At 41.5% G+C, this 16,889-nt stretch overlaps 1 protein-coding gene across 7 annotated transcripts in view; it reads right to left on the bottom strand.

The window, feature by feature from the left end:
- Positions 1 to 16,889, bottom strand: part of plekha5 (pleckstrin homology domain containing, family A member 5) — a 249,641-nt gene that overhangs the window by 62,786 nt on the left and 169,966 nt on the right. For 6 of the 7 annotated variants that reach the window (XR_009651086.1, XM_060903849.1, XM_060903850.1 and 3 more), the window contains 3 exons: positions 3,858 to 3,978; positions 3,523 to 3,627; positions 2,378 to 2,450 (listed from right to left, as the gene is read on the bottom strand). Coding sequence is in view for 6 of the 7 variants with exons in the window: in XM_060903849.1 (XP_060759832.1) it covers positions 2,378 to 2,450; positions 3,523 to 3,627; positions 3,858 to 3,978 (299 nt within the window). In the remaining variant the exon portion in view is untranslated. The remainder of the gene's footprint in view (positions 1 to 2,377; positions 2,451 to 3,522; positions 3,628 to 3,857; positions 3,979 to 16,889) is intronic. The other variant, XM_060903847.1, reaches the window with a different exon arrangement.

Raw genomic sequence — 16,889 nt, 5'->3', positions numbered from 1 at the left:
TTGGTTGATATATGTGCATATTAGCCAGGCTTCATATTTGTTTTGCTAACAGAGTAACAGTGAACGCTCACTGTACTAGTGATGCACACTCACCAGCGGCACCATCATATGCCTATCTATAATTAGGGCCCGAGCACCGTAGGTGCAAAGCCCTATTGTTTTTTTAGCATGTTTTTTTCTTCTTGTTTTTTTTTCTTCCATGCGCCAACTCATTTTTGAAGCACTTGTGATGATCAAAAACTCAAGAATTTTGGCATGCTGATCAAATGTGCGTAAAATGACAAAGTTACATTGAGCAAGGGACTGGGCGTGGTCCCGAAGTGCTATAGAGCCCCTGAGAGCAAGCTATGGTTGAGATGAAGTTGTTCAGATGGGCACAAGATTTGGTGTGATCAATACTCGTGATGCAAGACAAAGTTCACTTGGCTGTATTTGACTCCGCCCAAAGGAAGTCAGCCAAGCTGGATAGAATGTGGGATTTTTAAACTTTCCTGTCTTGTTTTGAGGGGCTTATGATGGCTAAAACCTCATGGAATTTTGCAAATGCATTTATTCAATGATATAATTTGAGTTGATATGGTAAATCAGTCTAGGTGGGCTTCATTAACTACATAGCGCCCCCTAGTTCAAAAATACAGATTTGACACCTTGGAAATATTTGAAAACTCATGCACTCGTGAAAACAGGGCAAAAGTTTATTATTCTTAGGTTATTTGCCTTGGGCGAGGCTAGAAGACATCATAGCGCGAGGGCACTTTATTGCCACTAGCAGCTATATTTATTCTTCTATTTTGATAAACACAAAATGTTTGAAAATGTGTTGCTTGCTATGTAATATATCCGTCCATATGTCAAAGCAATGGCCGTAAACGAGATTCATTGAGACCTGTGCGAGACATCGTAGGACGGAAGTAAAATGTACAGTGGAAATCAAAGTGACCAACATCTGCCAACGTTCCCTGTGTCTGAAATCGCTCACTTGTTCACTACTCCTTATATAGGGAGTTACTATATAGAGGACTATATAGTGAGGCATTGGTAAAATGAAAAAAAAAAAAAAAAGCTTTCGGACACTTGTCCGTCACGCTGGTATTTACGTCATTACTGTCGCTCAATTAAAACGTGCCAGATCAGTCGGCTGGTGGGTTTTCAAAATAATAAATACATGCATGTGTTTTTGTGATAAATCCATATTATACTGAGCGTATTTCACACAATCAATACAAAGTACCTGCATCTTTCAGTTTGTTTATTAATTTATTTTAAAATCAAGGCCAAATACTTTGTTCTTTGCCGCTGCTTTTTATTAAATCAAATTTGAGAATTTTAATTTGATTTCTTTCAGTGCGGCCACAATGCACAATGGGATATATTGCTTTGGTTAGTGACCATCGTTGCACACCACTTTTCGTGATGCATTATGGGATACTTTGAGTGCACTATACAGGGTGTAAATAATCTTCACTAAGGTTTCAGACAGCACTACAAAATGGCGTCCTCACAAAATAGTGCCCTATATAGTGAGTAGGGAGCGATTTCGGACACAGGAAGAGTGACCAACATCTGCCAACATTGTCAAAAGACGCGCGCGCCCTCTTTCGAATGCTGATGTAATCAAGCCGGAAGTTTTGTTTGTTTTGATAGTAATCAGGAAAGTCTGAAAAAAGTAGGCAGTAATCGCCATTTAAACTCATTTTTGTGCAATATTTTATTTGGAAAACAGTTTTCAAAATGGCAGCACTGACACCTGGCTGACACTTCACGTTTCGAAGTCTCACACAAGTCTCGTGAAGATCGCACGGATAAGCGACGCCCGCCGTGGACCAAACGAACTAAATTCAACATGGCTAAAAACCGAATAGACCAATAAGTATAATATTTAATTGCCATTAGTTGCCAATACAAGTCATGATATAAGGTTACTAAAACCGAAAACGTAATTGAATAACACATTAATGAAAAAAATAAAGCAAGTTTAAAAATGACTTCAGTTCTCCTTTAACCAGCATACAATTAGTAGCTACAAATGCTTTCTGAAAGCTTTATTTTATCCCATGATGTTTGCATGAGACAAATTAAAATGAAACCACAGTGATGAACTTTTCTTCCATTTTCTGTCTGTCAGTAGATAGGAACTGAAGTTGTGAGAGGTGAACTGAAAAGAATGCTGTACCAGATCACTGATCTGAGGAATCATTTGAGTCGATCATTTGGATTTGTCACTTTGATGTGTTATACCTAATTTGAATAAGGATGAAAAATTCACAGCTTGCATTGCGACTTTGCTGCTCGTGAAGTTGAACTCGTGAAACTGAACACTCATCACTGTCACTCGCTGGGGTGAACACAGCTTAAGGCAGACAGATAAAAAGCTTACCTTTATAGTAGAAGAGGCACATGTCTGACAACACGAACCACCTCTTCTTCCACATCTTCATCCCTGTGCTGTCCTGTAGGAGTACACAGTCAGAGCATGCAACTACTGAGCTTTTTCCCCCTCAGAGGACAGCCTTCTGACACCCTCAGCTACGATGACTCATGTGTCGAAAGATGCTTCATGTGGCCTGCCTTTTTCTCTGAATTAAAATATCTTCAATGCAGTTTCCAAATGTACATCTTTCTACATCTTTGCGTACATCTGTTACTAAGGATGTAATTGCACAGAAGCTGCACAGAAAACGTCAATGAAGGAAACTGTCATGGTTAAAGCTATACGGCCTTTCAGATTTTAAGTGCAAGTCATAAAAAGAATTTTCCCCGACACCCAGTTATTTTTGTTCAGTGGACCGAAAGCTACTGAATTAGAATCACAGACTTCCAATTTTATTATTTTTTTAATAGCGCAATTCAGGAATTTATCTCCACGTGGCCCTAAATTCTCTGCTATTTTTTCCTGCTTCACCATGACCCAATTCAAGATACTACGTCATGCATCACGTAGTGGGCTTTCCCCATTCATGCAAGGCATTATGGGATACAAATTTGAAACAGGAGAGAAAAATGGAGAATGTGAGTGTGCGAATGAAATGTGAAAGACCGACTACAGGAACGGAAAGCGAGAAGAAAAGACGTTATGTTATATACGAAGGAAAGGAAACACAGGACCAAACTAATACCAAACTAATAAATATTGGTGCTCAGCGAGCACCTCGGTGCGATCAGCTGTTTGTTTAGCGACAGAATGATGGAACTGTCAGTGCACGCTCAAAGGTAAACCTGTAGATGGCAGTAATGCAACATTGTGGACGCCAGCTGCCGTAAAACCCAAAAGAAGGTGGTAAACCTGCGCATGTGCACACGGACTTCCTCGGTCTGCTTGACTGCCCAATTTCATGCACATTATTTGCTTTATTCCCCTCAAATTAAATCACTTCCCAGCCACAGAATGGCGTGTTTTTTTGAGATATTACACAAAAACATATCACAATGACCACATTTCAGAGGGAACTAAATTTCACCGATTTTATTAAATAGAAAGGCCGTCTCGCTTTAAATAATGCTGATGAACAGTGTTAGATGCACCTGTTTATAAAGCCAGCTGCGTTTCACCACTGGAGCATTTGGGTTTCTCTTTATGGAGTGTGACCGCTTGCCAAAATTGTGGACTTTTTTAGATGGCCTTGATTGCTAGTAAAAAAAGAAGGGGAAAAAAAAAAAACTATAAATAGTCAATTTCAGCAAGAATAATGTACTAGATTTTTCTGTTCATGCATTTTAAATACGGTTAGACACTGTTGAGTTTTCATCTCCATTAGAGAGAGCGTCTACATCACAAGTGGCCACTTGCAGCACAAAATGAGGAAGGCAAGGTACTTATTTTCCCTGAAAATTTTAACTAGAGAGAGAGACTGACTCACTCTAGTTGCTGGACTGCTTGGGTGTGTCACGTAGTCTGAGCCTCCTGTGTAGTTGGATGCCTCACTCATGATGCTCGTGGGTCGTTCCTTCTTCTCAGTGACCGGTGTTTTCACTGTTGGTCTGAGGAAAAGGGGGGGGGGAGAATTAATGAGGAAAAGGGGGCAGAGAATGAGGTCTATCCATGGGCATTGTTGGTACTGCCTAGACAAATCAACAGAAAGTTACAGATGCAGCAGAAACTGAGTGAAGCAGTGTTCCTCTGTCCAAAATACATCAAGCACATCTACCTGTCCATCCAGCTATTTACAGTGGCGCTTGAAAGTTTGTAAACCCTTTAGAATTTTCTATATTTCTGCATACATATGACCTAAAACATCATCAGATTTTCACACAAGTCCTAAAAGTAGATAAAGAGAACCCAGTTAAACAAATGAGACAAAAATATTATACTTGGTCATTTATTTATTTATTGAGGAAAATGATCCAATATTACATATCTGTGAGTCGCAAAAGTATGTGAACCTTTGCTTTCAGTATCTGGTATGACCCCCTTGTGCAGCAATAACTGCAACTAAACGTTTCCGGTAACTGTTGATCAGTCCTGCACACCGGCTTGGAGGAATTTTAGCCCATTCCTCCATACAGAACAGCTTCAACTCTGGGATGTTGGTGGGTTTCATCATATGAACTGCTCACTTCAAGTCCTTCCACAACATTTCGATTGGATTAAGGTCAGGACTTTGACTTGGCCATTCCAAAACATTAACATTATTCTTCTTTAACCACTCTTTGGTAGAATGGCTTGTGTGCTTGTTGTCTTGCTGCATGACCCACCTTCTCTTGAGATTCAGTTCATGGACAGATGTCCTGACATTTTCCTTTAGAATTCGCTGGTATAATTCAGAATTCATTGTTCCATCAATGATGGCAAGCCGTCCTGGCCCAGATACAGCAAAACAGGACCAAACAATGATACTACCACCACCATGTTTCACAGATGGGATAAGGTTCTTATGCTGGAATGCAGTGTTTTCCTTTCTCCAAACATAACGCTTCTCGTTTAAACCAAAAAATTACATTTTGGTCTCATCTGTCCACAAAAACATTTTTCCAATAGCCTTCTGGCTTGTCCATGTGATCTTTAGCAAACTGCAGACGAGCAGCAATGTTCTTTTTGGAGAGCAGTGGCTTTCTCCTTGCAACCCTGCCATGCACACCATTGTTGTTCAGTGTTCTCCTGATGGTGGACTCATGAACATTGGCTAATGTTAATGTGAGAGAGGCCTTCAATTGCTTAAAAGTTACCCTGGGGTCCTTTGTGACCTCGCCAACTATTACACACCTTGCTCTTGGAGTGATCTTTGTTGGTCGACCACTCCTGGGGAGGGTAACAGTGGTCTTGAATTTCCTCCATTTGTACACAATCTGTCTGACTGTGGATTGGTGGAGTCTAAACTCTTTAGAGATGGTTTTGCAACCTTTTCCAGCCTGATGAGCATCAACAACGCTTTTTCTGAGGTCCTCAGAAATCTCCTTTGTTTATGCCATGATACACTTCCACAAATGTGTGTTGTGAAGATCAGACTTTGATAGATCCCTGTTCTTTAAATAAAACAGGGTGCCCACTCGCACCTGATTGTCATCCCATTGATTGAAAACAACTGACTAATTTCACATTCAAATTAACTGCTAATCCTAGAGGTTCACATACTTTTGCCACTCACAGATATGTAATATTGGATCATTTTCCTCAATAAATAAATGATCAAGCCTAATATTTTTGTCTCATTTGTTTAACTGGGTTCTCTTTATCTACTTTTAGGACTTGTGTGAAAATCTGATGTTTTAGGTCATATTTATGCAGAAATATAGAAAATTCTAACTTTCAAGCGCCACTGTATCCAAGCTTATGATCAGCTCAACAAAGTCTAGTCCTTCTTGTTACTAATGTGTATACCAGTATTCCCTTAAAATATACTTCATACAGGCAAGAAAGTTACTGAAGAAAAAAAAGTATTCCAGACATGTGACCTTGCTGTGACCTTGACCCTGTTTAGCTCGATTCCAAAATCTAAATCGGGTTCATCTGCTGGTTACGAAAATAATTCCATACAAGTCCTACAAACACTGAACAAGAAATAGAAACACTGAAATGCATATAAATCCTGAATAGGACTCAAGGTTCTATGTACAGACAGATCTGAAGAATTGTTGAGATTGGCTTGATGTACAGACTCTGGTCATAAAGACCATCAGATCAGTCGTATAAAACTGATATAAAAGACTTGAAGTCTGTGGTTCAACAAAGATTAAACCGCAGTTGAGGTGTTGGTCCATCCTCAAGCACAAGAACAGCTTCAGAGTCTCTGGAGATCTACAGATCTACTTGAATGATGGAACACCATTCTTCCACAAGATCTACTGTATTCGATGACATGTTGAAAATTAATTTTTTATTCCCTGTTCATTACCAGGCTGCAAATGCTGGTCAATATTGGTTTTATCCAAAAATGTTGTAGGATAAGCTAAATCATGAGACACCAATATGATAAAAAAAAAAAAAAAACAGGCAAAGGTCAGGCAATGAACCAGGGCAGGATCAGTAACAACGCTTGGTATCGATGGGTGTTAAACACAGAGCTAATACTTCGCAGTGACCTGTTGTATGATCAGTCAGCTGGTGAACGTGGCCGTCTCTGTGGTTGTTGTAGTTTGTGGCAGACATGTTTGTTTGTAGGCTGTGGTGTGTTCTGGGTGTTGTAAATAAACGCCATTTTTGTTGAGAGGCTGCGCATGAATTTAAACAAATAAAATAAAATTCAGTACAAAATTGACAGATTCTTGCTGCACAAAATCAGGTAAATTAATATAAAAATACAGCGACAGTATTTCAGGGCCACAAGAATATAATTCATGTCTGAAACCTTCTGTTTTTAGTTCTCTTCCTCTCGGTCAAAGATCTTGTTCTCTTCAAACATGTTCACCTCATCCTTCAGAGGGGGAAAAAATATCACTAGAATCAAACCTCATGTGTTTATAGCTCATGCACAGTGGATATTAGTTTGATGACAGAGGTAGATATGGCTCTTTGCATTAAAAGCTATGCATTGAACACCCACTGTATTAAAATGAAGGTTCTTGCGAGTCATGAGTAAAATTTATTAAGCAATAAAGCAGAGTGTGAATTAATAAGTAATAATCTGTTCATTGACACTGGCTGTGTGTCTTATGTTTTATGAGCATTTGTCAGTATGAACACATTTGAGAGAAGTTGCAGAATTATGAATTAAAGACTGGAATCGTGTACAAGTCTGAAGTTACTCACTCCACAACAAGATCAACTGTGAGCTACTGCTCATTTACGTATCCACCCACTCTCGCTTGTATCAGAATGCAAGCAATCGAAGGAATAGGACACTTATTATGAATGTTGACCTCAATAAATAATTAACCCTGAAACAAGTTAGTAAAGAGCAGTGTTCTCCCCAGGGATTTCAAATAGCATCCTGGTAAACTGTCATTTTGCTTCTTGAAATAGCATCAAAATCCACCCTATGTTTCGTAAAAACATTCAGTTGGTAAACAGGAAGTTGACGTGTGACAGACCTGAAAACGATATACACAGTATAGAACCCCAAGCTGAATCTCGGTACCAAATATCAAGCAGTTGTGATTTGTAGTTGCTGAGAAAAATGTTATGAAAATTGTGTAAATCCACCCTATACGTTTCGTAACTACTGTACATTTAGTCGGTAAACAGGAAGTCGATGTGCGATAGACCTGAAAACGGTATAAAACCCCAAGCTGAAGTTTGGTACCAAGTGGCTATGATTTGTGGTTGCCGAGATAAAGGGTATTTCGGATGGACGAATTCACGGACGGACAGAGGTATACCTCCTTTGGAGCAGGGGGTATAATGATAAACACAGTCAGATGATTGATCATTTGCCCAGTTGTGTATCCTTAACATGGTTTGTTCATTCACAAAGCTGCAAATCTTTCTGCTGCTTTCATTGCTGAGGATCACTGCGATCTTCTCCGTGCTAGAATGTTCCAGTGATGACACTCCTGTTCTCCTGGACAGGCACCCAGCAGGGTCTACATGCTGATTAACACATGCTTATGCTGCATTACTGCATAAACACCACACCTCTTTGTGTAAAGAGTCCAGAATAAAATCCCATCGCTGTGGTGTGCAGAAAGCTCTGGGATGTTTCGAGCAAATGTTCAAACACCAAAGAATGCTATTAGTGTGCCACTGTTCCAGACTCGTACATCACAAATGTCCAACAAAAAAATGTACAAGGGAATAGAAGGAAGAAGCCAAATGCAATAAGTGGGCAATTTATCAAGTTCCTACACTGAGGCTAAAATACCAGGCCACTGCTGCTGGAGAGCAGCACACGTGCACAAAGCTACAAAGTGTGGAAAACACATTGACACCTCCATGGTCATGCTTTGTTAGCAACAAGTTAGCAAGCAAACTGTACGTTGACTGATCTAAAGTCAATACTTGTATATCCATGATAACTCATTGTATGGTAAGAAGTGATACTTTATTCACTCTTCATACTGGGAGTGGCCATGATGATTTGATGCCACCACTGGCTGAACTTGAGGATAAGGAGAACATCCAGGAATAGCAATTCCAAGCTGACGGTGTGTTTCTTTTGATTTCAAAAACTAAAATATTTTATTCACAAAAGTATCCAGAGCCTTTATGCAACACTTTGTAGAAGCCTCTTTGGCAGCGTTTATAACCACAAGTCTTCTTGGATACATCCCTACAAGCTTTGCATACCTGGATTTTGGCAGTTTATCCTAGTCTTCTTGGCAGATCCTCTCAAGCGCCATCAGATCAGATGGTTAGTGTGTGTGTGTGAGCTGCCATCTTCAGGTCTTTCTACAGTTGTTTGATGGGGTTGAGCTTTGACTGGGAACTCCAGTGATGTTTTAGCTCCATGTTTAGGGCAGAGGTGTCAACACTGACAAATGAAAAAGAGTAGCATCTTTGAGTGCAGTGTGGTGAAGCCAAGTGAAGCGAGGCTTCCTATTAGGCAGGGGGTCTGGGAGCCACCGAGGGCCCCAGAAACCAAACTTCAGGGAAGCTCAGAGATGCAATCCAGGCCATTTTGAGCTACTTTTTGAGGAAAATAAACACAGGGTTTACTGTACAGTATAAGCTCAATTATCCAAACTCTCTGGGGGGGAAAATCTGGCTGACTAAGAGGATGTTCAGATAAAAGGGGTTCAGATAATTGAGCTTATCCTGTAATACAGTGTTTCAGTCGTTTCATCATGATCAACAACAAAAGCCAGAGTAAAAGATTTATGTCTAGGTCTTTCAATAATAACAAAATTAATATTGTATTTACTTCCTGAACTGTGCACCAGTCTAATACTGGACTTAACTTCATAAAGTCAGTACTGAAAGATGGCCATCTGTACAACATTTAATTAAACTGAGCAAGCTGAAGTTACTCAGATAATTTGTTGCATCTAGCTGACTTTACTTTTGCCAGTGGACTTCTGTTGTATGACTGGCAGTGGCACACTGAACCTTTGGCTATCATGAATGGCTTGATTGTGACCATCTACACAGAGTACAGGTCAGCATGCTCATTGTCCAGCTTCGACTGTACAATATACGGCCACTCATTCAGCCAGAAATTGCTGTTCACACAGCCTCCTCTTTTTAGACAGAGACTCCATCATTCACAATCCATGGTCTGTCTTCACTTCACACCTGACACTAATTTGTGAGAAAAATCAAGTTTCAGTTCTGGAACACGACTGACAAAGACAGTTTACTTCCATGAAGATGACTACACATATCTACTGTGCGTTTCTGAACACTGCATTTAACACGCTCTCTGATTGGCTGAAGGCATGAATCAGGTCACCTCTCGGCCAATCACAGCACAGCTAACATACGGAAATTCCCGGAATTATCCGAATCAGTGTAAAAACACTGAAACGTGAAACAGTCAGAACGCTGAAAATATGTCGATTCGATCAACACACGGGCAAAACCGGTTTAAAAATGTATTATATTCAGGTCTACGCGTAGCACCACAATTGTGCTTCAAATCTGTAGCTGCTACGCCTGAATCCTGTATGTTGGCATCTCTGTTAGGGCCATCGTCGTGTTGAAACGTGAACTGTAACCCCAGTCTGAGTCTCTGTGCACTCTGGAGGAGGTTTTCTTCATGATGTCCCTCAGTTGTTACCAGTCTCTTGTCCCTGCCACTGAAAAGCAATCCCACACCATGATGCTGCCACCACCATGTTTCACTGTAGGGATGGTATTAGATAGGTGATGTGCAGACATAGTGCTTGCTGTTCTATGCAAAGAGTTTAAGTTTCTCTTTCTCAAACCAGAGAATAAATTTCCACATGTTGCCAGAGTCCTTTATGCTGTCAAATATCCTCATCACTCTACCAAGAAGCAGCTTGTTGACTGTGACCAAAAGTGTCAGGGCGACGTGAAACTTGCTAAGGGACATTAACCCTGCTAACTGTGCGTTATACAATCATTCTGAGACAGAAATAGAACAGTTTAAAGGAATCATTGAAAGCCAATATTGCCATGACATTCATGTCTGTAAACGTCTGACCTCAACCACACACTTTCTTTTCTGTTTTAAAAACCTGTTTATGACCCATTTTTTACTCTTGAATACTATAAATATTAAATATAGAATCTAAAATCTCCGATGTTATTGAAGCTGAATGTCTGCATCCGCTCTTCAGTACGACTGTCACTCTTTCTCCTGAATACGTGACACATCCGAGTTACATCGCCACGTTTCTTTTTCAGATCCTTTAACAGGATGTGAATCTCATTTGCACGTTTGCACACGAGTCTCTGCTGCATTCACAAGTGGAGCTCAGCCTGGACTAGAGGAAGTAAGGAGAGATATGAAAGAAGAAAAGTTGCATTTAAACCACAGAAGCACTGTTTTTGTGAACTGTATTAAATTCAGTTGCCAACACTGCACTTGTAGCAGTTCGTTGTATCGGGAACGATATTAGCACATATCTATCCAGTTAATTAACTGCTAGTAAAGCGTTACTAGTAAATCACCCTGGTACTCTGTTTATACATCAGTCCTTTTTCAAGAATAATTTACAGTCAATCAATGATCTATTTTTCTGTTAGTTAACTGTTGCCTTGACTCATTTCAGTCATTGGATAGATTCAGCCATTTAAAAGGCAATGTCTTTTAGTGTCATTTAACAGGGGAAAAAAAACACAACAGACAAAACTCAATATAATAATCATACATTATGACTATTTTTTCTTTTTTTTTGGGGGGGGCACCTATCAAGGTGACGACAGGGACAGCCTCAAACGTCATTTGGTAAGACTCCACCAAGAGAAGGAAGTGATGCGCTACACATGTTCATTGCTCTGTTAGCGGGGCTTGCTTGCTGAGCGATGAACTCGCTAGTGTTAACCCTCTCTCATGTTATTGGTCCTGTTGATAGCGAGCGGGGCTTGCTGAGCAATGAACAAGCTTTTTATTTGTAGCTTATGAAATAAAATAGGGCAGTCGAGCAGTAACGTTAGTCCAACACAGTAGCAGAGACGGTTTCACATAAAGGCAGCAACGGTCACCATCAAATAGTGCCGTTGGAGTCTTGTTCTTGGACTCAAAATTTTCTTGAAATGGCTTGGACTTGAACACTGGGGACTCGAGACTGGACTCGGACTCGAGGTTTAGTGACTCAACAACACTGCGAGTAACCCACTGAACACCCAAGTTTAGATACAAACTACACTCATACTGCAACATTACAGTCAATTCTTATAGAACGCTAGCTCAAGTTACCTTTAAGAACTTTAGGTTTTGTTGTAATGATTTAATATTAATAGCCAGAGTGCCAGCAACTCAGTAGCTCACACGGCTGTACCATGAGAAACCAGACTCATTTATAACTGGCCAAGTTGTTCATGAAAACAACTGGAACGATTTGATCTTTCAAACAAAACAATCAAAATCCAGTGAAAACTCAGGGAAGAGTAGTGATTTTCCTCAAAGTTCATTAACCGGCCTAATTAGTAACTTGTTAATAAGAAATCACAAAACCAGGGAGTAACTTTTGTGCAGACTGATTAGATCTTCCAAACAAAATCAAAATCCAACGAAAACTCAGGGAGGAGTAGCGATTTTTGTGAATTGTGGACGGACAGACCGATGCCACGTGATGGCAATAGCTCATCGGCCTACGGACATGTGAGCTAATAAATGAGTGGTAGAGGATTTAATTTAAAAAATAAAAATAAATAAATAAAAAAAAGCTCTTATGTTGGATATAGCCACATTACAACTAAAATAGATTCTAACCCTTTACAAAATCATGAACAAAGTGTGCAGTTACATACACAATTGCAATTTTGGGCCACTGTTTCAAAAACAAGCATGATTTTGAGAATAAAGTTATACTGTATAACTGTCATTTCCGTTTCTGGTTGAGAGTACACTGTGCACATTTTGGCTGCCACTTCTCACTGGAGCTTTTTCTCCTCCCTTTGTTTTTCTTTTCGTGTTTGTATAGTTTGATGTTTGTTCTTTGTTTGAACGTTTTGTCCACCGGTTGTGGTGTAGCTCTGGAACCAGTTTTGGGCATCGGTTTCCTTCAGGCCTTGGTCTGCCGTGGGTGATGCCTGTGCTGCTCGCTATGGACTGCAGTGAGCTTGTTGCTCTTTTCATCATCGGGATTGTCCAGTGCTCTGTGCGGCGGTGCTCCTGTGCTTGGCACGGTGTTTCGAGCGATGTTGCCACGTGGCGTCACGGTGGCTGTGCAGGTCATTTGCGACATACCAGTGCTCTGTACAGTGGTGCTTCTGTGCTCGCTTTGTGGATCCATGGTGCGGTGTTCCAAGTAATATTGCCCGGTGGCTGTGCAGGTGGTGTGGGATTTATCTTCATGTGCCTTTTGCTGGGACTGTGGGTAGCTACGCCATTGGAATTACATCCTGACCCTCTTTTGGCGGACTCTTCCCCCCCCCCAAATGTAAAGCGACCTTGGGTGTGAGAAAGGCACTATATAAATTGAACTAATAATTATCATTTATTATTATACCAAAGGGACACTTTTTCATGGAATAAAAACACGCATTCTATTCCCTTCTAGTGGGTTTACTGATTGCATGCAATACTGTTATCATATTGCTTATCCTCAGTGTATTACACCACTCTCCCCAATGGAGAATGAGTGTGCAATATTGTTATAATATTGCACATTGTCAAGACAACACATCATCACACGTTAAAGCTCATGCAAAGATCCAGTGACAAATTTTTTTGTTGCTCATGCGCAGAATCATTTCTTTGTCGGCTGGGAAAGAGAGAAAATCTAGTACTAGGTGTGAAGGAAATTTAGTGAATGAACATTCCTATTCTCTGTATTTCTGTGTGCTGAGCTCAAGTGGCCTAGTGTACTGAGAAAAGTTGTTTTTCCACATGCTGTAATCGCCTTTCTGTGGCCTTGGCTGGTGATAAGCAGGGTGTCTGGGTTCTCCCTAACCATGCATATGCCTGCACTTCCCAGAGCACACCAGGTGCACACTTCAACAAAGCTTCATGGAAAATCTTGAGCCAATCATGTGAAGACGCGAGCAGTAAGCGAATGCCTTTAGAGTATAATAGATAACAGCCACTAAAACACAACTCAGAGTGCGCGTACTCTCGGCATCACTGAAGTGGTGTCTTCTTTTCTTCTTTTTTCCTTTCCTATTTTATATATCTATTTTATATGTTCTACTATAATAAATAACTGAAAAGACAACTGCTAAGCGTTCTGAAGTGTTTATTAGAAGTTTCCATTACAATTTGGTGTCCCTGGGTGGGCCCTACCCGTCTGATCCTCGAATGACGAGACACTCCCAAGGCTACAGTGCGGAGCTGAGAACTCGGACGAGAGACCAGACCATCAGGGATCACCAAACCAGTAAGTGATAACTTTGCATTCTTATGTAAAGAAATTAGTGGAAACAGTATTTAAAGACTGATACAAGACATGAACAGAGATTTGTCCTAGTCAATGAAGACTGATGGACAAAGATTGTCCCAGTCAAGGAAGACTGATATAAGAGACAGACAGAAGTTTGTCTGAGCCCAGGAGGACTGCTAAGCTGTGGTACCATCAATATGTTTGCAGAAACGGATAAAACAATTTTGAGACAATAAACCGCGAGTAGTTTATTGGGTTGTGTAAGAGAAAATCCTCCTAAGTGACGACTGGGTAATGGCTCACCTACTTGAGTGAGGGAAGTACGGGTGCGTGTTTTGACGGATTCACGTTCAGCGATTCATAACTGGGAAAGAATTGAATCTTGCTCCCTTTGTTCTGTGTGAACAACTGGCCTGTCGTAGGAACGGGATAGAGAGGTTCGATCACGAAGTCGCCAAGACACACCGGTGTCCACGCAAAATATTGATGAATTAACAGAGTACTGTCCTCCTCCAAATTCTGAAACAGAGAAATAGATTTTGTACACATGCATGAGTTGTCTTTGAGGTTGTTGTGCTAAATGATACCTACTTTAGTTTAAGGCAAATGTCAGATAAATTGTTTACTAATAAGAACATAACTAAAGGATTATTGTGTCACATTTTTGGACATAGTCCAACTTCTTGTTCTTGCGATCCTGATAAAAACTCAGCCATTGTTGTCATAACCTACTGATACAACAGTGTACAATGGGGAACAGAAACGGTAAGTTAGGGAAAGAAAAGAAAAAAAGCAAGCAAGCCTGAGGCTACACGTGCTATAATAAGAATTGGGTGTTCCTATGACAGCCCAAACATCCAGTTTATGAAAACCTCGTATGGTGAGGATTGTTTGGCACAGTTTGACATACAGTATGGGTAAAGGACTTAGGATTCCCTGAGAAGGGCAGTTTTAGTCCCAGGCAGATAGAACAGTTAGAAGAAAAGTTGAAACGGAAGGAAAGAGTCTGCAGATAATGTTAAGTTCTTAGGGGACTGGAGGGCGTTTTCTGCATGGAAAGAAGAAACACTTAAGAGAGAGTACAAAAGAGAGAAACAACAGGCAGGACTATCACCCTCTTCTCAGTGTTTGAAATTTCAGATGGACCCTGACCTGGAGTCTGCCCCACCACCCTGACACACACTGCCTCCTCAGCAAGGCGGAGCATCACTCCCACAAGCGCCTCACCCACAGAAAGGGGGAGAAGTCGAGGCAAAGCAAAAAAAAAAAAAAAGAGCCTCTGGAATCTCTCCCAGCCTACCAGCCGCCTCCAGCGTCAGCGCTTCTCCATCACACGAGATCCGGTCTTGCATATAGCGATGGAAGAGACACTCTCCTGGACCTGACCACATGCTCACCAGTGGGTCCACAAGGCCGTAACCTAAAGTCTGAAGTCCTTCATCTTCCAACGGTGGAAGTGGCTGGAGCTGACGGTGTGCTTCTAGTCCACAGACCCTGGATGACAGCTGACATGAAGGAAAGCATGGCTTCTCTTCCCAACGTGAGAGAGGTAGGAGGAAAGAGATTTGGTAATGAACTGTTGATGTTTTGCAGAGAATTCCGGCCGACCACCCATGAACTTCGCCGCCTACTCATGACCAAGATGGGTATAGACTGGAACGAGATTTCCAGAGAGCGGCCAGAAGCCGACCAGCGGATGGCAATAGTGAGTATAGAAATACCCTCACTGCTCTCTGTGCTCGTCTGATTGAAGCTTTTCTCTTGAACATAGACATGACTAAGATCAGCATGTGTTAGCAAGAAGATGGTGAAGTGGGGTCAGCGTTTCTCGCTCGTCTCACCGCCATGCATGAGAAACACAGTGGCCTGACCAGACCCGTGACCCTGGCTGGAGTGGAAGGCACTCCTGAAGTCTGGGAAGCGCACCTGCGGAACAGTTTCATGAACGGTATGAATCCAGCAGTGGCCAAGTCAGTAAAGCAGCTCCGTCTCCTGTGGGAAACCGCCAGCCTCACCAAGATCGAGCAGTACGCTGTGCATGCAGAAAGGCTGCTGAAAGAGAAGGAGACGACAAAGTCAACAAAAAGAGACCAAGACCTACACGCCGCCGCTCTCACTCTTCTCCAGACTGCTCAGCCTGGACCTAGAGGAAGAGGTTGAGTAGGGGCCGAGGCAGGATGACCTGGGGTGACCCGTCCTGGATAAAAGGCGCAACCTGCTACAACTGCAATCAGAAGGGACACATTGCTTTAGATTGTCTCCACAGTAGCAAACAGAGGCCCCATAAGGAGTGCAGCAAAGCAGACTGACGGGCGGACTCCGGGAACAGGGCCCCGCACAGAGAACAGGGGAGGTAACACACACCTGATGATATACATACACACGGACAGGAACATTCACATAACATTCAACACATTAGTAGTAGCACCTGCATGCCACAGCAAGACGACACAGAAACGCCCAATATACCAGTCCAAACCGATACACCTGAAGTTGCATTAAGTTTGTTAAAATACACAACTACTCCCTTCTCTAAACTCCCTTGTATGCCCCTCACTGTATGTGGGCATGTGCGGGACACTCAGTCATACAACATGGGGTACTTCCAGTTGACCCATCGCTCAGCTCAAATTCTATTCAGACGATGGGCATCTCAGGACGACCTGTAACCGAAACTTTCTCAGTCAACCTCCCATGTAAAAAGCGAGGGAGGAATAGTTATGTCCCACTCATTCCTCATCTCACATACAACCCCGATTCCAAATAAGTTGGGACAAAGTACAAAGTGGAAAGTGAGACATTTTGAAATTTCATGCCAAATATTGGCTCATTTGAAATTTCATGACAGCAACACATCTCAAAAAAGTTGGGATAGGGGCAATAAGAGGCTGGAAAAGTTAAAAGGTACAAAAAAGGAACAGCTGGACGACCAAATTGCAACTCATTAGGTCAATTGGCAATAGGTAATTAACATGACTGGGTATAAAAAGAGCATCTTGGAGTGGCAGCGGCTCTTAGAAGTAAAGATGGGAAGAGGATCACCAATCCCCCTAATTCTGCGCCGACAAATA

This window comes from Neoarius graeffei, chromosome 21, assembly GCF_027579695.1.
Source record: "Neoarius graeffei isolate fNeoGra1 chromosome 21, fNeoGra1.pri, whole genome shotgun sequence".
In the NCBI taxonomy this organism is placed as follows: Eukaryota; Metazoa; Chordata; class Actinopteri; order Siluriformes; family Ariidae; genus Neoarius; species Neoarius graeffei.
The sequence above is the reverse complement of the archived record's forward strand: the minus strand, read 5'-3'. Positions and strand labels throughout refer to the sequence as shown.